At 40.5% G+C, this 22,185-nt stretch overlaps 2 protein-coding genes across 3 annotated transcripts; one reads left to right on the top strand and one right to left on the bottom strand.

Annotated features, from left to right (window-relative positions):
* The first annotated feature begins 1,364 nt into the window (after positions 1-1,364).
* tubd1 (tubulin, delta 1) lies at positions 1,365-5,829 on the top strand. Its single transcript, XM_085795295.1, has 8 exons — positions 1,365-1,734; positions 2,145-2,292; positions 2,594-2,810; positions 2,898-3,129; positions 4,297-4,461; positions 4,600-4,728; positions 4,824-5,007; positions 5,602-5,829. The coding sequence occupies exons 1-8, from the start codon at positions 1,584-1,586 to the stop codon at positions 5,705-5,707; spliced, it is 1,332 nt and encodes a 443-aa protein (XP_085651421.1). The 5' UTR covers positions 1,365-1,583; the 3' UTR covers positions 5,708-5,829.
* A 1,802-nt stretch (positions 5,830-7,631) lies between these two features.
* vmp1 (vacuole membrane protein 1) lies at positions 7,632-20,939 on the bottom strand. 2 transcript variants are annotated; one of them, XM_085795294.1, is made up of 11 exons: positions 20,854-20,939; positions 20,363-20,523; positions 19,999-20,089; positions 18,813-18,923; positions 14,641-14,808; positions 14,150-14,281; positions 12,441-12,521; positions 12,184-12,300; positions 10,946-11,007; positions 9,162-9,261; positions 7,632-8,719 (listed from the first exon to the last, which is right to left on the bottom strand). In XM_085795294.1, the coding sequence occupies exons 1-11, from the start codon at positions 20,920-20,922 to the stop codon at positions 8,576-8,578; spliced, it is 1,236 nt and encodes a 411-aa protein (XP_085651420.1). In that variant the 5' UTR covers positions 20,923-20,939; the 3' UTR covers positions 7,632-8,575. The 2 variants fall into 2 exon arrangements, with proteins under 2 accessions (XP_085651420.1, XP_085651419.1); XM_085795293.1 differs by having other exon boundaries at positions 20,363-20,495.
* Between the last annotated feature and the right edge of the window lie 1,246 nt (positions 20,940-22,185).

Below are 22,185 nucleotides of genomic sequence, written 5' to 3'. Positions count from 1 at the left end.
AAAAAGATAAGTAAAGTGCTGAATGTGGAATATAGTAGGCTACTGTCACATGGAGCAGAGTACAGTAAAGCTGCAAACAATTATTATTTTCATAAGCAAAACATGGAATTTCATAATCAATGATGGAGACCAGCAAAAATCCTATTGCCCCCCTGGTCCTACAATGGTGTTAGTACCATACTGGCTATTCATCCTGCATGGTCCCTGTCAAAAACACCTGGATAAACCCTAATAACACTGTTGATGAATATTGTATGTGAATACCTATACCAAAATGTCCTTTTAATGTAAATATACATTATAGTGTTTAATTTAAAAGTAAAAGACTGTGCTTTTTGAGAGGGCTATGTTCTTTTAACATTTGTAAACTGCTGTTGTGCTCCTTTTTTAACTCTGTCATGGCAGTGCTGTGTTTTTTGGTGTGGTGTGTTGGGGGGAGGGTGCTCCTACAGCTGACAGGAACAGATTGAACAAGCTGATTAAAAAAGCAAGTAACATCACTGGTGTAACTCAGGAAAGGGGTTGAGCAGGTAGCTGGAGTGAGGATGCTCAGAAAAATGAATGCTATCATGAGCAATGAAAGTCACCCACTCCATGCATTAAAGGTTTATTTTTAATTTATTTTTTTATTTTTTTAGAAAAAGCACACACAGTGAGATGTAAGACAGAGAGGTACAAAAAATATTTTTGAATGAATGAATGAATGAATGAATGTATTTATTTCGGTAGGCCTATATCAAGCTTATATAACCGAAAGGGTGTAGGTTGAAGCCAAAGCTTATATACCCCTACCCCTTTTACCTTAAAAAAAAAAATATATATACGCATTAATACAATAGGATCAGGTCACAGACATTTGAAATTAATCAGTAGCTACACTTAAATTTCTGATCACAACAAAATACAGAATTGTACACAGCTCATAACCCAAAATAGTACAAAATCATACTTAATTTTCCATACTGTAACAAGAAATCATGTTGTTCTTATAGTCTTTTAAAGCTGACTAGAGCATAATTTAATATTTTCAGGACAATTATTCCAGATGTTAACCCCTCTAACAGAAAGACAGTGATTAATTTTTGATATTTTAATAATTGATTTTTTAATGATAGTGTGCAATAAGTTGTTCTTATCTCAATTAGTGTTAATTATTTAAATCTGTTTTTAATTATTGTAATAACATACTGTATTTAATGGTTGCTGTTTCCTTTTGTGTCTGTATGAATGCTGCTGCTGTGACACGACCTATTTTTTTTTTTTTTTTTTACAGTCTATGGACACGACACGACAATTTCCTTTACGGATTAATAAAGTATCTTGATGACCTTTATTTTGAAAGCACTGTCAGATTTTTTCCCGGAAGTTCCGGTCCATCCTGTTGTGGCGGCAGCTCGGTAACTGTCTCAAACACAACAAGGAAGGTGTAAACAGCTCCGTGACTCGTTATGACACCTGTCAATGACGGCGTGAATTTACCGGTGGATAACTGACCGTCGGCCCCGACTATGAAACTAACGACTCCGCTGTAGAGTAATGTTGAATGTTAATGTTGTTTCCATCTTTTGTTTTCCTGGAGGAAGATGTCCGTGGTGACGGTTCAGCTGGGTCAGTGCGGTAACCAGGTGGGACACGAGCTGCTCGACGTCATCTGCGGCGATGCTCACGGCGGTCACAGGAAAACATACAGCGCTGCGAGCTGCGAGCGCTTCTTCCACCAGACTGCACATGGAGGTAAAAGTTGCTTCCTCTGAACTCCCATGTGTCTGGATCATAGACTGTAAACCGACTGTCTGTCTATTACACACAGTCATTGAACGCACCACATTGCAACAAATGCTCAAAACAGTGCATTAGAGATGGTGCTTCAGTGAAAATATAGTAAGAAAAATATTTTAGGAGTACAGAGCCTACGGTGTTATATAGTGAAGAAGATTCATATCATAACATTCATATATACATGTAAACCATATACATGGCACGGTTTAATATGTGGAAAATGTTAAATTTTCTGCATTTGTCTGGGTAATACAAAAAATGACATTGTGTCAAAAATAACCCCCTTTTTTTTTTAAAACTATGACAAAAAATACCACATAGAAAATGATTCATACTTCTTGAAAGGACATTTCTGTGTTCACCAGATCTTGTGGCCAGAGCAGTGCTGATAGACATGGAGCCTAAAGTCATAAACCAGAGTTTGACCAAGGCAGCAACCTCAGGCAGGTGGAGGTACGGAGACATGTCACACTTCAGCCAGAAGCAGGGCTCTGGAAATAACTGGGCCAATGGGTGAGCACAGTTTCAAACAACACATTTTGATTAGTACAATATTTTTTATTTTCATTCTGTTAAATAAAAAAAAAACACTCAAATATTAGACTGAATTATATATGTTTCTGTTTTTTTTGCCTCTTGATAAAGTCTCTCGCTGAGGCATTAAAGCTCAGGTCTGATATTAGAAATAAAAAAAAAAAAAGACTAAAAAACTAATATTTCAAAGATCATAAAAAAAACAAACATCAAACTGTGTTTAGAGATAAATGTTAATGGGAGGGGAATCAGCTGATAACCTGCTTTTTGTGTCACTCAGGTTTTGTGTCCACGGTCCTCGGCACAGAGAGGTGGTGGAGGAGCTGGTGAGACGAGAGGTGGAGCGCTGCGACAGACTGGCTGGCCTCATGGCCATGATGAGCGTGGCGGGGGGGACGGGGTCAGGGGTCGGTACCTACGTTACTCAGTGTCTCCGAGACGTCTACCCGAAATCCTTCATCCTCAACCACCTCACCTGGCCGTACGGGACAGGGGAGGTAACAGAACTGAATGCCAGCAGAGATTTAAGATGATTTAAAATAAAAGACTTTGCTGCTTATGTTTCTCCTTCACTTTGTGTTCAGGTGATCGTCCAGAACTACAACTCGGTGCTGACGCTGGCCCACCTGTACCCGCTGTCGGACGCCATCCTGGTGCACGAGAACGACACGGTGCACAGGATCTGCAGTCAGCTGCTCAACATCAAACACATCTCCTTCAGCGACGTCAACAGGGTCATCGCTCACCAGCTGGGCAGTGTGCTGCAGCCTGCGCTCACCGCTGACTCGCATGGAGTCTACAGCAGAAACCCCCTGGGTGAGGGAGGCCACACACACACACACAAAACAGGTTCCCGCAGAGCCCGGATTTCCTGGAATAGGAGTGGATTAGGAGGCTGTAGGAGGGTGTAGTCTGTACACAACTTCTTGCAATAGGTGTTTCCTACCTTTCTTCACACACTTGTGAGATCCAGTTTGTTTTCCAACTGCAAAAGTCCACCATAATTGTTAAAAAAAAAAACAACAACCATAAACTGCTGCAATATCTAACATGAATGTTTGGGTATGTTAGATATTTATGTGAAAATTGTTGTCACCATACCATCATCAAATTTTTTTAAAGGGATAGTTCAACATTTTGGCAAATTGGCCCATTGCCATATTCGCTATAGTCTTAGCAGTAGGTTTGTTACCTTTAATTGTCGGTGCAAGCTATAACTGCTCAGAGCTACGCTACGGAGGCTAATGGGATTTCTTGGTTTCCCTCATCAAACTAATCAAATACACAATCCAAAAACTTGTGACCTGCACATTCACCATGCTATGAGATAATAACAGAACATTACAAGACAGAGCTGTTTTAGAGGTAAATTCATTCAAAACTGCTGATGCGTGTTCCTGTCAGGAGCAGTTTTTCGGCAAGCAGTCTCTGCATTTGCCTCTAAAACAAATCTGTCTCGTAACGTTCCGTTATTATCTCATAGCGTGGTGAATGTGCAGGTCACAACTTGTCCACCAGAGCGTTTTGGAGTTGTTGGATTGTGTATTTGATGAGTTTGATGAGGGAAACCAAGAAATCCCATGAGCCTCCGTAGCGTAGCTCTGAGCAGCTCGTGGCTCTGCTCCGGCGTTCTAAAAATAGCTTGCACTGACAAATAAAGGTAACAAACCCACTTCTAAAACTATAGGGATTATGACAATGGGCCAATTTGCCAAAATGTTGAACTATCCCTTTAATTCTCAAATATTGGTACTGACCCTAAAAGGTCAGACAGGCCATATATAACAGTTTGTCACTGAAATACAGTTGATGAGTTAACACTCTTCTCCTTGAGGTAAATTAACTGCACAAGGGAACATTTTACTCAAGGTAATTCATCACTTTCTAACAGGTCAAACACTCAGTCACACATTGTCACATGGCCTGTACTGTGTGGATAAACCCATTTGTTGCCATTATCCTTCCATGTTTTCTGTCTCTCAGGTGAGTTGGTGAGCTCCCTTGCCTGCCACCCAGAGTACAAGCTGCTCAGTGTGTGCACGATCCCCCAGATGCCCAGTTCCTCCATCGCCTACAGCACATTCAGCTGGCCAGGGCTGCTCAAACACTTGCGACAGATGCTCATTTCCAATAGTAAGATGGAGGAAGGTACGTTTTTTTTTTTTTTTTCAAGCTGTCTTCTATTTATGACTTATTAATACCCTTCACATCTTGGAAGTGGATTGGATTTCTTCTCACCTGCCAAACCCCACATGTGAGCATCTGTCTTTGTTTGTCCTATTTCAGGTATCGACTGGCAGGTGCGTCCACCTGCGGGACCCGAGCGGACCAGGAGTCTCACGGGAGGCGGCTTTAACACGTCTCTGGCCAACCTGCTCATACTGAGGGGGAAAGATGTGTACAGCGCAGAGACTGGTCAGAGAACTGCTTAAAACATGTCGAAATTATGTGTTTTTTAACCCTTCAGATTGTGTCACAAGAGATGTCACTTATTATGTATTAATTGACAGGTGGCTTTGAGGACGCAGGCCTGTACACCTCCTGGCTCTCAACAAAAGAGGCTTTCAACGTGTGGAAATCCCCAGTGCCTTTTAATAAGTATGAAAAATCTGCTACACTGGTCAGTAACAGTCAGGCTCTGCTCAGACCTCTGGACAACATGGTGGGAAAAGCCTGGAACATGTTTGCCTCCAAGTGAGTCAGAGAAATGCTTCAATAGCACTTTGAGGAAAAGGTGGATTTGCTCTTGAAATTTGAAACTTATTTAAAGGTGTACAGAAATGGCCGTTTGTCCTGTTTGTCGCGCCGAGTTGTCACGAGTTGCCGCACGAGTTTACCCGAGTAAGGAAAACGAATTTGATTGGTCGTTATCGAGCGGGCGGGATATTCAAAGCTTGGGGCGAGCCCGAGCTCCGTGTGTGTGTGCGTGTCTCAGACGTTTGAATGACGGATGACGGATCCAATATCAGTGGCTGATGAATCGTGTACAGGCTGACGTATAATCCGTGCGCCTGCATTATCCAATGCGAAAAAAAATATACACACTTTCATCCCGGATTTACTCAAAAATAGAATTTTGCACAAAGTTTGGCCTACATCGTCTGAAAGATGAGTTATCACATTAATTTTATGATCCAGAGTGGGCTCAAATTCAGTTTTCTTTTCTGTACACCTTTAAAGGAATGGTTATATGGAGGGAGCGCAGCTGGTGATTAGTTCTCAGTTGTTTTCTTTTTGAATTAAATGTTATATTAATCCTCTTTTCCTGTTGTTTTTTTCCCGTTACAGGGCCTACATCCATCAGTACATTAAATTTGGGATCACAGAGGAAAACTTCCTAGACAGCTTCACATCACTGGAGCAGGTCATCTCCAGCTATAGGCAACTGTGCTAGTAAAAGAAAAAATCTACAATGCACCAGCATCTCTTTGGACTGTATATAGATTAGAGAATATAATTTTATGGGCCACTGTTGGAAAAAAACAACTTGTAAATAAAACAAATGTTTTTTCTTTTAAGTGGATTCTTTTTTCACTAAAGGTTAGTAAGCTCCTGTGGAGATTTTTACTAAAAGGAACATTTAGTGCCTCTCCAAGAAATAAATGTTATTAAGCAGTGTGCGAAATACCCGTCAAAAGCCGGTCTCATTTAGAAGCGGGGTCTATTTCTATTTTCTGCAAGTTTTTGTGAATGAAAGAAAATACTCATAGCTAACGATCGCCCGTTTACAAAGTTTCTAAGCTGCTTCTTCGTTTGTGCCAGAGTTCTCATAGACCCGGTCCGGTCCGCAGATGTTGAAGCCTGGACCCGATGCAGCCCCCCTGTATTTCGCACACTGTTACTAAGTTATATTGACATAGACTTTCTAATAAGATTTCTTAGTAAATTCCTGTTTACAGGGTCTATAGCAGTCTCAACAGCGATGAAGACAAGGCTGATGAAGTATTAAAAGTCAACAGAACAAAGTAAAAAATATTGTAATAGGCTAAGTAAAAATCCTGTATTTAAAATTACGCTTGAGTAAGTAAAATGAATATTATAAATTGAAAGTATAATGATAGACTAATACTCACTATCCCGGAAGTCATACTTAATAAACTTACTCTTCTGGCACACAATCATTTTTAATGCAGTAAAATTAAAAGACTGCAGGGGCTCAACTTATAATGTATTATTATTATGACATGATTAACTCAAGTAAGTCCAAGTAGCACTCCAACCTGAGAAGGTCTGATCACCTGCAGCACCTACAGTGCGAGGGCCCTTTTAATGTATAAAAAATAAGTAATTCATCATGGTATAATAGGTTATTATATTGTGTGTATCAACTAAAAGTAACTACAGAAATTAAATCAATGTAGTGGACTAAAATGTAAAAGATTAGTCTAGATGTGTTTCAGTTTAAATTTTGGATATACCCATGCATAGGTTGTATTGAATTACTTTACATTTTGGAAAATACACAAAGTCCTTAAAAGACTCAATGAAAATGTAACTTTAAGCATCTGTAATTCTGTGACAACTGAGTGTCTCTGTGTGACAAGGAAGATCATGTTAAGTGATCAAAAGCTCCAGAACAACTTGTGACAAACTCGAAAATGTCAGAGTGTGTTTAACAGATATTAGGAAAAGCATCTGCGCACAAAGCAAGACAAAGACATCAGTTAGCATATGTTTCATTATTTTATTGTTCGCTAATTGTACATCAATGTATTTCCAGAACTGGGATGAATGAGTCAGTGGAACTAAAGACAAGACGGGTGGTTGTATCCAGAGAGGGATCCACAGGACTCGGTACAGAGCTAAAACTGAGCAGCACAAAGTGAAACGCTGAGGGGCCCACAGCTTCAGCCAGCTTACAGACCACTGTTGCCATATTAATCAAACAGCCAACACCAGTCTGATAAGCTAGCTGACGAGATGGGAACAGTGCAAGGAAGCTGGAGTTGGTCTACTGAGTACGTTTGATGGTAGTCTCCAACATTGAGAGGATTTGGGAGTCAACATTCAGATAAAAAAAACCAAAAAAACACCACAAAAAGAAAATTAAGATGTCATTGTAAATCCAATTTGTCATCCATGAATCATTTAAAAAAAAAAAAAAAACTGAACATGAAAAATTCAAGAGCCAAGCCGTTCACTTACCTTAAAGATGACCATGTCTAAGAGAAAATTACACATTAGCTTTGTCATGACGATTCAAAAAAAGAAGAAGCATAAGTCGTTAGGCATCGCAACAATCACAAGAAACTTTCAGGATGGACATCGTAGAGTTAGTCTTCACAAAGAACGACAAACTCAGGCTTGGAAACCAGTGCCATGATTTACATGTTTTATATATGATTTGATCCAAGGTTCAATCTAAATGTACAGAATAAAAATGGGACTAGTTAGCTGGGAGTACAATGTCACTTTACAAATGATATCACCTTTTGTGTTTTGGTTCAAGTCGACTCATGTCCACACAGACCATTAGAATAGAAATACATCTGCGCATACTGTCAAAAAAGATATTAAGATATTTACACAATGTGCAAACCATCAATACCACACTGTTTTAAGTTGATATTGCTTTTTTTTTTTCCAACATTGTAAAATAATGATTCCAGAAAACAAAAGACTAAATGGTCTTAATGTTTAACAGGAGAAGAAGACATGAGGAAAATGAAACCCTGAAAAAGAAAAGATCATCCATCGCAGTTATCTTGGCAGCACGCTGTACAACCAAATCATGACCCATCCGTACATAAATGTTACAAAATTAAATAAAAATCAAGTCTATAAGTCAAGAACTATATTCAAAGGGAAGTGGGACCTTCCCGTCTTGCATAAGGCATAGCATCTGATGGACACTGCCCGCACACAGCAGTCACCACCAAACCGCTGCTTAACTTCTGAGGTCAATGAATGGGTTAATTTAACGTTTAAGTAGCATGTTAAGATCAACAGTAGAACCAATCGCACTACACACAACTAGAGAGTGAGATGAAAGGAAGAACTACAAAACCTGAAGAGAGACGAACAGTAAACAGTAACATACATCCTCAAAAGCACACACGCCAACAAACAAACAGTGCCTGGTTGTTGATGTTTTGTTTTGTTTTTTTGTAGATTTTTTTTTTTTAAGCATTCAGCCTCTTTGAGAATGGATGAGGGTGAGGTTTGTTGTTAAGTCGTGAGTGGCTGGGGCTGAGTGCAGAGCTCTCAGCAGCAGCAGCAGGAACACAGTCACTTGGATGTCTGTACCACTTTTGTCTCGTCATCACTTGGTTTTCTCCTCCGAGTGCCTCTGTTGCTGCACCCGCTTGGCGTAGCTCTGAGCCATGGAGTTGACGATGGAGATGACAAAGTAGCAGACCATGACCAGCACCACCTTCTCAAACACCCATGACAGCCAGTTCTCATCCTGGACAGAATAATGGTGGATAATGCTATTAATTACCATTATTAATGCATAATTGATCATACAGTTTAGAGGAAACAAATCAAGGTATGATCTTAAAAATGTGAATACTGTTGGGATATTAACTTTGTAAGAGTGGTGAATGGTTAGCCTAACCTTAACCCAGAAAATGGCATTTAAAGATTAAACTAAAAGCTTAAATATTTATTATCTACATAACAAGATCCCCTTTGTTCAGAAATTCAGCAGTTGTCATTACATAGTTTGCTCAGCAGAGAGCACTGCCAAGTCTAAATGCTAAGGCAAGATAAAATGTTATTATCTGATGCTATAACCTTTCAGATATCAACATCAGCCTCAGAAATCAGTTTGGCCATACTTGATAAAAACCCTCTAAGCTCAGATGCTGCTGTAGTAATGTAATGTACAAATGTATTGTTCTTACCGCTGGTGCACTTCCTCCAGCATGGTGCAGTTTGTTCCTCTGAGCTTCCAGGTAGTGACTGAAGGGTTTCTGGATTGATGGTCCTACTCTAGGCACAGACCTGGCATCGCATCCCCCACAAAGAAAAAGAGACAAAGGAGAGAGGGAGGAAGAACAGTTAGTCACTTACCCTTAAAGCACCCTTCCCTTCAGACGTGGAGCCCAAAACTGAAGCCTCAGCTTTAGAGTAATTATTCCCTATAGCAGCCTCAAAGAGCAGCTCATGAAGTCCTCTCTGTCCCTGAACACAGTCTTCACTAGTCTTCACTGATCCACCGGTCAAGCAGCTTCCTGCTGAAGGCCCAATCCTACATGTGGGCCCTAGGTTGGAGCCGACACCTCCTCCACTTGTTCCTGTGAGCAGGAGCAGGCAGCAGAGAGGACTGAAGCAGAAACTCCTCAACCCTCCTTTTATACTGCTGAGCTCTCTATAGGCGCCTGTGTCAGCCCCTTCAATCAGGAAGTGAGTCGACATGATGTCATCACCTTTACCACTTTGCTGCCTTCTGGGTGGAAAGACTACTAATCAGGGCGTGCTCATGTCCTTATTAGGCAGTGAAGATTAGCTCATCAGGGGGGCCAATCATAATGGATACCATTCATCAATTCATGCCATATAGAGACGTTGATGTTGTAGTTTCACCATTTGGCCGGCAGCAGAGCAGTTAAAAAAGAATCTCCCCTCGACACCAGACTTATCATTACCATGACAAGGAAAACATACTGAAGACTGTACACACACTCACACAACCATCCCACTGGACAAATTCAATTCTGTCGCCTGTTAGGCCATAAACATGTTGTCTAGACTTGACTAGACTAAGCAAAAAGAGAGAGAGAGAGAAAGAGACACAATTTACTAAACAAACAGCAAAAAGGGGACTGGGTAATTGCTGATTTCAAATAAACTTAACTCGTTTTGCCTGAGTCATTCCTGTTATCGCTCCCACTTTACATGAAAACATGCGAGTACACACACACGCACAGCAACTGCTAAAACATCCTGTATCAGCAACTGAGCAGCACTTGCACGCATCATAGCGAGTCACCAAGGGCCATCTGGACTTCATGGGAAAGAACCTTTCACTTTATTTTAAAATCAGAGGTAAACAGATTCAGATCTAAGTATGGTCAGAGTTACTTGTTGTCAGGGATCATTTGACAGCCAATAAATAAATAAACACCAAGCAGCTCCTATGAACAGCCCATTCATGAAATTATCATGAGGTCTGTCTTTCTTAACATTTCGCCTGGAGATGATTTTTTTCACATTCCATTTTTATCATTTATGATCCTTAAAACCAACATCTGTAAATAATAAAAAGCTAAATCTGACATCTGTAAATCAGTCACAAAAAGCCTTTTTTTTTATGTCTGTGATTGTGTCTCCCACCTCACTTGGGAAATTCTCTAAGTCAAAGCTGAACTTGATGAGTCAGATCTACATGTTGAGATGGGACCTCACACGCCTGACCACCAGTGCTGCTGAGATGGATCGCATTAGAGTACCTCTTGTGGAAAAATGCTAAATGCATGCACGCATACCCCCACGTTTGTTCATGCAGGATATCCAATCAGTGGCCCCTATGAATGCGAAAATGTTTACAAATGCTCTGCCAACCACAAAACCAGAGGAAAGACAATGACTTCATAAGAATACCCGATCAATGCAGTCTTTCTCACACACACACACGCTCACACACTCGCCACACCACACACAGCAGCATGTCAAGTCAACCACTTACCCAATGAGTGACACCATTTGCTCCACTATGTGTTTGCTGAAGGTGATGATAACAAATAGTTTCTGTGAAAAAAACAAGAAGGCAATTAAGAAGCTTTTAAAACCATTGTGCAGAAATGTAAAAAAACACAACAACAAAAACACTCAGACTTAATTTAACATTCAGGCTTAATGTCTTTATGACATTGATATATAGACATATTTGGATTCTTAATTTTAGTGGCGCAGCTGTGGGGAATTGAGGCCACATCTGCCACCGTCCACAAACACACTAATTACAAAACTCAAACCTGGCTGTAAGCTAAATTTGGGGCAGTGAGGGGCTTTGTGTGGTTTGGAAAAAAAAAAGCGCCAAGGCGTGAGGCAAAACCACAATATTCTTCTCCAGTCCTGAAACTGATCAGCGTTTAAAAACAGCATGACACATGGCCCCCCGGACAAAATCAGACAGGATATGACACGTGATGTCCGAGGGGTTCAAGGTACAAAAGAGGAAAGGCCCCCCTCCCCTCCACTTACCGTCTGCTCAATTTCCTCCTCTCAGCGCTACCTTCTCATGTCCACTCTACATCCTCCATAACCCCTGCTGTCTGACAGGCCTCTTTATCTGAAAGGTCTCAGGGTGAGATCACTGGCTGGTACCACCGAGAGGTGGATGGGTTTGGTTTGTGAGAGCAACTCACCCACAGACTCAGACGGCCTCTCTCAGGCTAGGCTTATATTAGTCACTGGTGTAGCAGACTCAACAATACACACCATAATTAACAACTTTTTTTTGATGTAGTAGATTATAAAAAAATCCAAACAGTTCTTAAAGACTTCTTAAAAGCTTCCCTCCTTTCATCTGGACTCTGTTTATACGGTCTGGATACCTCCCAAAGCTCATACCAGAATGAGGAATCCCCAAAGGAACAGAGCACTGTCAGAAAGGGTTAATCAGAAGTGCACAATTAAGAGTTTCTCACAGCCTAACTCACAATCTGAACACCACATTTCATCTCTCCCACACGTTTTGAGGTTGTGGGGACTGTTCAAAGTGAGTTAGTCAGCTATTTCCCCCTTAAAGTGGAATTTTTTGATTTCCATCATTGAAATATTGAAAGCTAAATATTACAAGTATGTCTGATCTGCTTATGGCACGTGTTATATTAAAAATGAAGAAAGAAATGTGGTGTAATTTATCATGGTCCTTTGTAAGTTAATATCTAGCACGGATAAACTTGTTGCTTGGCTGCTGACCTGTATGTGCATCTTGATGATGGCTTTCCCAATGAGAGTGGCTCCAAAGAAGGTCCAGAAGGGAACCAGGAAGTGACCGCAGGTTATTCCAGCCAGGTCAAAGAGAGGATTAGGGATCTGAAGCACACACATCAGACAGGCATTAATGATTCATAGTCTTGACTCAAACAAATAGATGAATACAACTATTTGTAAGTAAGAAACACTAGTTCTGATTATGCATGTCAAATACAGAGAACAGGAATACTTGTACTTACTGAGGCACAAGCCAAGATCCCAAAGAATCCCACTCTCTGCACCATATGCTGGACCCCAAGCTTTGCTCTTGTGACAAAATCCTGCAAAACAAATACAATATTGTTCCCAGATGTGTCGAGGTATTCAAAAATGTTACATGGATATACTGTGTAACCCATGGATTTGAAACCTTCTTAAATTCTTTTACATTACAAATTTTAAAAGCACTTGGATATTTAATCTCACATAACCACTCATTTTTTTCATTTCTTAGAATATCCGTGCAGTGCTGGTTTTTAAACCAAACAGTGGTGTTGTCTACAGTGTTATTACACTAAAAAAGAACCTTGGTGAGAGCGCTCTGGTGAAATAAATCTCTGAGCAGTGGCAAGATTTTATTTTGATTTGGTGACACTAAACAAGAAAAAACTGAGGGGTGCAAAAGTGCAGAGGATCTTTTGATCTAATTCTCAACCCTGAGGGCTTGAAATGTCTGTTGTCACATGAGGAAGATCACAGTTTCAAAAGCTGGCATCTCATCAACGTCAACTTGAAACCAATTCTCATTTTACTCCTTTTCAAATTAAATAAAATTCATATCAATTTTGTCATTACAAGCCCATCTTAATTTTAATAATGCCACATGTTTTTATATTTAATGTGCGGTGCATAACATATTTAATGTTTTTTCCTAATGTGATAAACCCCACAAAAAAATGATTATCATGTGTCTTTGTATCTCATCTCTTGCCAAAAATTCTCCCATTTCTCTTTTACTTTAACAAGTTTCTGTTATTGATAAAAATACCATAACATCTCTCATCTAAGTGATGTTTTTCTTATCTTTTTTTTTTTGACATGTTTTTTGACATGTTTTGTCTTAAAGTCTGGTCTGGTCTGAACTGAACAAAAAAAGTGCTTTTGACTACTTCTGACACACACACACAGATTCGCTCCCATGATGACAGGCATGTGATGCGAGGATGTCCCCTCCAAACTACTAACTGAAAACCACTGAAGTGAGAATATGTAATGGAGACAATGCACACAACTTCTCTGTTTTCTGCTCTGCTGACTCAGGCTCTGATCTCAGCAGACTCCAGTCATGTGAACTTGGTTCCTGACAGAACTGTCTGTCATTCAAATTAGAGGCCGGTGAAAAGAGAGAAGGAGGGAGGGAAGGCAGAGGGAACGAAGCCTGAGGGATGATTAAAGGGGGAGCAGCGCTCAGGGTGACTCACCCACAATAGCCAAATTTACTGGAAGCATAAGAAGGGAGGGGCTTCACTGAAGTCATATGCCACTTCAGGACCAATCACCGGGCAGTGGCTCCGTGATACATTGTTAAGAGCAAGTCAAATCTGATAAGCCCATATCATATTATTCTGAAGAGGTGGGCAAAAGCTAAGCTCATATAGGAGTAAACAGAACAAGGCTAGATACTTTCAATATTCAGTGTTGTTGCTATGTGTTTTCATTGGAGACAGGAGGCCGAGTCGAGCCACCGTTGAGAATAAATATAAAATTTAGAGGATTTTTTTTTTAGTCTGTTCGCTTCGCGTGCTTATGTTCTTGGGAAATTCTTCAACTAAATGAAGTGATAAACAATCAACCTTGTTAGCGTCACCTTTTCCAATTTCAAACCAAACAAAGCACATCTGAGGTGGGTAATACTTCTTAATTATTTTTATACTTTTATACGTATGTGCCAGATGTGTGCAGCTCTGACCTGAGCACCCTCTGCCTGCTCCAGCATCTCCTCAAACTCCTCGTAGTCTTCGTCATCTGGATCAGCTCCCGACTGACGAGCCGCTCTGGCCATGAAGTACGGAGGCAGCTCTCCGATGGCAGTGCCTGCACCCTGGACATACACAATGCAAAACGTCACATTTGTCCTACATGCTTGGACACACATAGGCAATGATTCATGTAACCAATATGATTTTGATATAGCGTAACATTTGCGCTTAATTATTAAATAATAGATAATACACAGGTAAAACAAGAACAATTTAAAAACTGATTAAACTGTTTTTTTTGTTTCTTTTTTTGTCCTGGCAGGCATTGAAAAGTGTTGAAATTGTAAACTGGAGTTCGAGTTCATCAACAAGATCCCAGCTGTCACAATACCACCTACTGCCGGCACCGCCAAACATTCTTGCCATTTTTCTTTCCTGACACAGATCACTGTATTGTTTCTTTATTCAAACTACTACTCACCCACATGCAGGCCTCCAGGCGGACCTTTGACATGATTGAGAAGAGGGAAATGCTGCTCTCCTCCAGCCCACCTTGGGGACAGACAATCTGGTCTGGGTATGGAGGCTCTGGGAAGTCTGTGGAGCCACACTCGTATGCAGCCAGGGTTACTGATGCTATGTGAGGACCCTGATGCAGAGACGGGAAAAATGTATAGGATGCATTAATGAACTGAAAACCACTGGGGGAATCACATGCGCCTTTATATGGTTGTAAATGTGGCAAATAGTATATTTTGGTGGAACTAAAACAGTGGGTTTGACTCTTATTCTTGTATCTGTACATGTTGAATATTCACAACAAGGGTTTAAATATTGCTTGCTAGTTAAACTTAATCTGCTGTTTCATGATTAAAAAGCACTCCTGTCCACAGGTACAGACACACACCAACAGGAGCTGAGTCACACAGTCTCTCTAACAGGTTGGCATATCATCATCTGTCATTGAGAAGACGTGTGGTTAGGCCGAGCCACCTGGCCTCAGCAACAGTTGGTCCCACCTGTAGCTACAACAGCTATTGCATTATGTCTCTGTAAGCTGATACAGACAAAACTGACAGTAGATGGACAGCGCACAATTAGGGTGTGCTGACTGAAAATGCTCCAACAGAAACCCCCCCCCCCCCCAAGAGCATGAGCACACAGGAGGTCTCTTTAGTTTACACAACAAAGCCTCTTTCAAACCAAACAGGACTAAACTTAACAGAATTTCTTCATGACACAACAAGTCAGTATTAACAAGAAAAAAAGAAACGCAGTGAGTCAGGGTTCGTCACAAATATTCTCATACACTCATCTCACAGGTGATGCAGTGGCCGTGAAACTCTTTGTTCACCCCAAAAGCAGCGGAGGAGAACTCTATACACAGGGTGAATCAATGAACCACAGGGGATTTCACCATCAAACCATCAAAAGCTGCTTTAAGAGCGCTGTCAGTGGAGCCGTGAACCTGAAAACTTCTTCACAACCCACAATATGAAAATGTCTGATGGAACAAACAACACACCGGTATGTTTTCTGTTCTTAGAGTCTTACCAGTAATGGCTCTATATATGGTGAAGTTATTGGGAAGGTGACTCAACAACAGAGAAGGCCATTGGGTAATTAAAAATAATCCATCTCCATAGTAGCATGATTGAGCACTAAACAATCTGCTCTGACGCTTTGACCTGTGGATGGCGCAAGAGGGAAACTCTTGGGTGTGTTACCCAACTATTCAATTACAAAATACCTCTCGACTTGATAGCGGTATCAAGTTAGCAGCATTTGAAATCATCCTCTCAGCATCATAAACAATTCATGGCAAACTGGACGTCCTGACGGATGGACAAAAAAAGTCTCAGTACCCTGTGGATCGAAATTGGCTCATATCATTTCAGAGGAGAACAAATATTCTTTTAAATACTTAGTAATCTGATCAAGTCACTAATGGATTAATGTACAATTCATACAATATTATGTCTGTAGTCCCGCGCTGCAGTGACCTCCAAAACACCATGATGAATCATAAGATCATACTGGTCACTGACTGAATCCCCTTTCCCAGGAGCAGAATGAGCTCATCCTCTCTGTGGGGTTAACTATTAATGCTTCAGGCTTGAGGTAAATTCATAATTCAACTCTGCTGGATCTACATGTGTTTTTTTTCCCTTCAACATTAACACAGGGAGTTTCCTAAGTATGGCTGACATCAACACTGAGTAGGCAGCAGTGATAGGAGCTGATGCACTGTGAAAATTAACTACATTCTGCAGCAGGAAATAGCCATCTTATGAGCAGAGGGCTTACATCACCAATGTAAAGGCGGCTTTTACTTAGTTTTCTGTGGGAAAATTAGAGATGTTCCCAGGAATTTTGGGGTGGATTTGCTCTGGATTCAACCAATCTGGAGAGTCACATAAAGAGGAGACACTGGCAGCTTGACAGACTGTGTCACCCCATGTATCAGCTCTGGTGAGAATGATGTCGTCCATACAAAAAGACTCATGCTGCCTCTCAAACACCACACCCTGAGTAAATATCCACCTATGGGGTCTTCTGGGTGATAAATCCATCTTTGTGACTTGGGATAGGGAGTTATATCTGAAATGCAAGCTGGAGGAAAGCAGAGGCACTAACAGAGATGCAAAAGAGAGGAACTGTAAAAAGAGAATGAGCTGCTCATCCAGGTTTAATTCAGTCAACAAACTCTTGACGCTGATCACATCATGGTTCAGTTACTACTGTAAAGTGAATGGCTACTTTATGAACCACATTCAAGCTGTTAAGGCCAAAAGAACCCTCCCACGTTTCTTCTTGGCAAAAATATGAGTATAATTTTCCCAAATTTCAAAAGAATGGGTTTAGCCAAGACTTCACAGACAAAAAAAAAAAAAAAAAAAATCTACTGCAATTTGGATCAGATAAAAAAAGAAAAACGATTAATTTACAAGGGAGGGGGAGACACACAAATTATTGTGGAGTGGTTTTCATTTTATTGTCTAGACACAAAGTTTTCTAATGAGAATCCAATCATTTCCAAGTGTGTATTGTCAAATAGTAGTAAAACAATATAGTGTTTATATAAAGTGAGCCTCCCGTGGAGATCAAAAGCTGATGGCATGCAAAGTTGTTTTTAAAAAGGTGTCCAAAAATTGTGAGAAGTGGAAACAGCTAAACCTGGAGATTGTTAAAAATAAATCAGATACATTGTTTTAACTAATGCCAGGTCCTGGGAGACGACTGTTCCTACTTACACAGAGAAGGGAGGGGGAGTGAGGTCAGACCATCTCAGTGTCATGACACAAGTATAAGACATACTGTATGAGCACTGTGGCCACCACTAAGATTTCATTACTGTTGAACAAAGCATACGAAGAAGCATAAAACTACTGGAAAACTACTCGGGCAAACACATGGTGAGCTGTAAAGTACACAGCAGAAAAAAAAAACAGGAAGGTCACAGTTACATCTTTTCCCATTATTACATTATAATGGAAATAGCTGACTCAGTCGGCCGGCCCACATCTGTCTAGGTTCTGCAGAACAGAGGCCACATCATCAGGCTAAAGTATGGTTGAAAACTTCTTCCCCTCTTTCAGTTTGATCAATTCTTTTTTTAACCACAACCAACACAAATGACACATATTTCGGTGACACGATCTTTACAGTCATTCTGAGACTTACTGTCAGGGACAAATGACAGTGAGCTGTTGCTAAGCCTCGGACAGACATGTGACAGCACTGAATGAGTCTGAAGAAATGAAAGACAATGAATATGGAGTATGACGCCCTCTTCTGGCAACTACATGAATAGACACTGGTCAACTCTGTGGACATGCCATGAACAAAAGCAAAAATATACATAGCAAAATTGTTTGGGATATAAAACAAATTGCTTGCTGTATAATTTACAACTTAAATGATTTATACAGCAAGCTATCCTGCAAGATATCCACTGCATATCTTAGGTATACAGGGTATGTGTCAACCAGACCATAATAGCTACCAGTTTCTCCTTACTCCTATCATCATTTTGCCACCATGTAACTGTCTAAATATGGGCCACACATGTATTCCAGCTGAGTCATGTAAAGGGCGCCATATCTACGATCATGAAGTAAACAGATGGCCATGGATGATTGGATCTGAATGTGGAACTGTGTATGTACTTACCGCAATTGTTTTGTACAGCTCCACTACATTGTATGCAATGTACTTTTTTTTTTATCACTCACAGACATTTCCTGGGGACTAGTGACATTTGCCTCAGCATTTGCTCAGGCTCATTTAAAATGTATTCATAGTTGGTAGTCTTTTGTAACACCGTACCAATGTTTCAGTTCTGCTTTGTCCTCGCTGTCATCTTTGGGCCACGCTGCTCATTTGTAAAATGGAAGATTTCTACACAGGCACAGCTGTCCTCAGAGTGAGGTGGCTTTCTCCTATTTCCGTGGCTTGTCACGATTTCTACTGGGACTGCAGTACTTTCTTAATGCAGTGCAACCTGCATTTTCACATCTTAAATATATCTCTTCCCTTTGAATTTAAAAGCAATATATGTGGCTGCTGTTTGCAAGTAGGTATGTCTTCTGTGCTTACTCACATAAAGAAATACTGTCTGTACGCATTTCCATAATATCAGCGGTTTCTTACCAGATAGAGGAGAAAGGTGTGAAGGCCAGTCCCAAGGCCGACTGAGGACAGGATGCCAAGGCCTACCCAGTAGGCACACCATAGGAACCTCTTCTCCAGGTACTGAACATACTGCAGTAGAAGAAACAATTCAAACATGTTAATAATAATGTTAATAATAATGTTAATAATAATAATAATGATGTCTTTTTATGATGGAGAATTGAAACACATTGTTTTAATTCGACATTGAAATTAAAAACTCTTTGTGTAAACACAACTAGGGTAAAGGCTTTATCTTTTTTTTTTTTTTACATACATATCTCATTTTATATAAATACTTTTGAATAATCCTACAAACTTCAAATTCATTTTTCCCCCAGGTCACCCCTTAAAAATGTGAGTAACCTTAGAAATAGAGGTTGATCGATTAATTGGCGCCAATAGGACATTTTATAAACTATGGTTAATACGAGAGGTTAGTCTGTGATAGTGGCCGATGGCTACGCAGCCTCCTCCTGTCGTGCGCTCAGCCACATCATGTTATTGCACCAGATCTACACAGAGAGGGAAGGCCAGGGTAACACCTTTGTTACTTAGACAATCTCACTCATAAACTACAAGCATGATACGGTTTTTGGTCATTGTGTCAGGAGCAGAGTCTTCCCTCAGCGCTGGCTTAAAGCATCTTCAGCTGTTCCTCTCTCCCACCTTACCTCCTGTGTCTGTTGGAGAAAAGCTCCAACACAATATGTTTTAACGTGAAACACTTTGTGTGTTTACCATTTCAATCAGGTGAGATTTCTCCCAACTCTGCATTTAGTTTGCAGAATCGGTCTGACCCTGCTGTGTGTGTCCCACTCACACACAACATAATTTAGACAGACATGTGTTTAATTTCTGTTATTCTATCGGCCTTTGGTCCACCTCCTTTTGTAAGAACTGAAAATGAAACATGGCCACCTTTGAACTGAATTGTGACACTCCACTGCATAGAGGAATAAATGAATCATTCAGCCAACTGGCTGTACGCTCAAGGGTTACTTGACAACAGTGCAGACCTCATTATCTGACTGTGTAAGCCTTCCTCTAGCCTAGTCTTCTTAGGTGGATAAAGAGTGACTTATCATTAACCTTTAAACGGACTGGTGATGAAGGAATGCTGTTGATTATTAACATTACAAAAAACAGATCACTCGAGCCTTACTTGTTGGTGCGATCCCTCAGTGGAGTATGCGATGGAGAAGAGACAACATAACACCAAAAATAAAAACACTGTCCCTCGTCGCTGCCAAAGCCTGAACAGCAAGGCAAGAAAACAAAAATGTCAATCATGAGACAAGTTATAACATAATCAAAAATGTGTTTTGAGGGGCTTGACATTAGAAGTGATCAAATAGGTTGTAATGCATGATAGAACCTTCTCTAGTGTAAAGCTAACCTCACAAAAACTTCTTGTGTAATAATTTCAGCCGGTGCATGTGTACAGGAAAAAAGGTTACTACTTCATGCAAGTATAAACATCCTGAAACAAGCAAAGACAATCTTGAAAAACTGGTTGAACTCCTTACTTAAGTGTCCACTCCTTTAGCTTGATGAGAGTCTCTAGGAGGAAGTAATGCAATGTGGTGACAGGCCTCCTCCATAACACCAGAGACAGACGCTCCTCTTTATCTTTCTGTCTCCTCTCCCTTATTGACGAGTCTGGAGCACAAAGAGAAATGTGATCATCCTGGCTTACCAAAGTATCTGCAGCTACATCAATTACAACATCCTGCTGAATTGGTAACACTGTATACATGATACAAATCACATCAACAAGTACGTTTCTGAATGTGTCCTTGTTCCTGTATGCCAAGTTGTCTGCTCCTTTAAAAACTGAAAGTAGGCCAAAATTACCCAGCCTGAGTTTTTTTTAATTTTTTTTTTATGGCTTGTTCAAACCATGTGGAGGTAATTATGGTTTTAGATAATCAGCGATGATGACACAACCCTAACGTTTCTGGAACACTTCAGAAATGAACATAAACTTCAGTTGAAGTTCATATAATAGCCCACTAACCTGCAGACTTGCCATTCTGTTTGTCTTTAGCTCCTGCACGTTTCTGTGGCTGTTCACAGCTCGCTCCATTGGCTGCCATGTCAATCACCGTAGAGCAGGTCAGGCAGTCTGAGGAGAAAAGGAGACAGAATGACAAGTTGGTACCAGCGGTTCAACAGTGTCCTCTTCTTCAGTGTTGTGTCACTTCTTACAGACAGACAGACAATGTAGGGCTCGCACCGGCAATGAACTGCTTATCAATTATCTGTATGTTAATGCGAGCATTGCGTCAACACACCGGCTAACTGACATTCAAAGTACATGGCTGATAACGAAAAGAAAAATGTCACATAAAGCGACCAGGCAGAGGCACGAGTAATGACACACTGCTTCTTGACAGTCACATATATAATTTACTGAAATAACCGCCGTCGTGTCGGCGAGTCTGTTTCAAGAAATGATGCCAAATACGAGCATCATCATCATCATCCTCCACCACCACATGCTAACCGGTTAGCCAGCATGCTAACGGCTAAAGCTAGCAACGTTGGCAGTCTCAACATCAAAATAAGAGATTGAAAATCAATAACGGCTCGCCTTACTTTTGGAGAGGTATGTATAACCGTGACTCACCGCTGTACCTCAGTGGGAATGAAAAAACATACGCAATAGTACAGGTAAACTGGTCGATGTGTGTTAAAATTAAATGACAGCCGTACCCCTTTCCTGTCCTCTTCACCCGGAAATAAAAGATGGACGCGCCAAAATAAAACCACACTAGATTCAGTTAAGAAGAAATGTCCGCTTCAGTAGATTTTGTTTTTACTTCATAAGTAAAAACGATCACTTGTATTGTAGTGGAAGCGAAACGCCATAAAAACGTATGACTTTGGTTAATCCAGTGGGCTTCATTTTAAAAATGAAAGACTTTTATTGTGAAATTGTAGCGAAGGCATAGTTCCGTAAGTTCTGGTTTGCGGTCCAATCGGAGGTTGCCAGATTTGCCAAGAAAATGTCACAGTTGCTGTACTTTTTATTTCGTACTTTCATAGTAGCAAATGTTTACCAATATTACAGGAATCTCAAGACCCAGGTTAATTGTAAATATTAAAATATGAGGAATGGAGTATTAGTTAAAGGCACAAATAATTGTCTGACCAGTGAAAATGGCAACGTCAAATTTGCTGCTCAGTCCCACTATCTGCTTTCATGGAAGTAAGACCTGCAATGATACACACTGTACATATTGTGGGCCATCACGATTTTTTTGACAGTGGCACTAACCTCAGAATTTCTTGTGATACATATAAATACACATTTGGTGTTTTCCTGGCAACAGAAGTTCCTTGAAGT

This window comes from Trachurus japonicus, chromosome 13 (genome assembly GCF_045865225.1).
Source record: "Trachurus japonicus isolate A0001 chromosome 13, Traja_1.0".
In the NCBI taxonomy this organism is placed as follows: domain Eukaryota; kingdom Metazoa; phylum Chordata; class Actinopteri; order Carangiformes; family Carangidae; genus Trachurus; species Trachurus japonicus.
The sequence above is the reverse complement of the archived record's forward strand: the minus strand, read 5'-3'. Positions and strand labels throughout refer to the sequence as shown.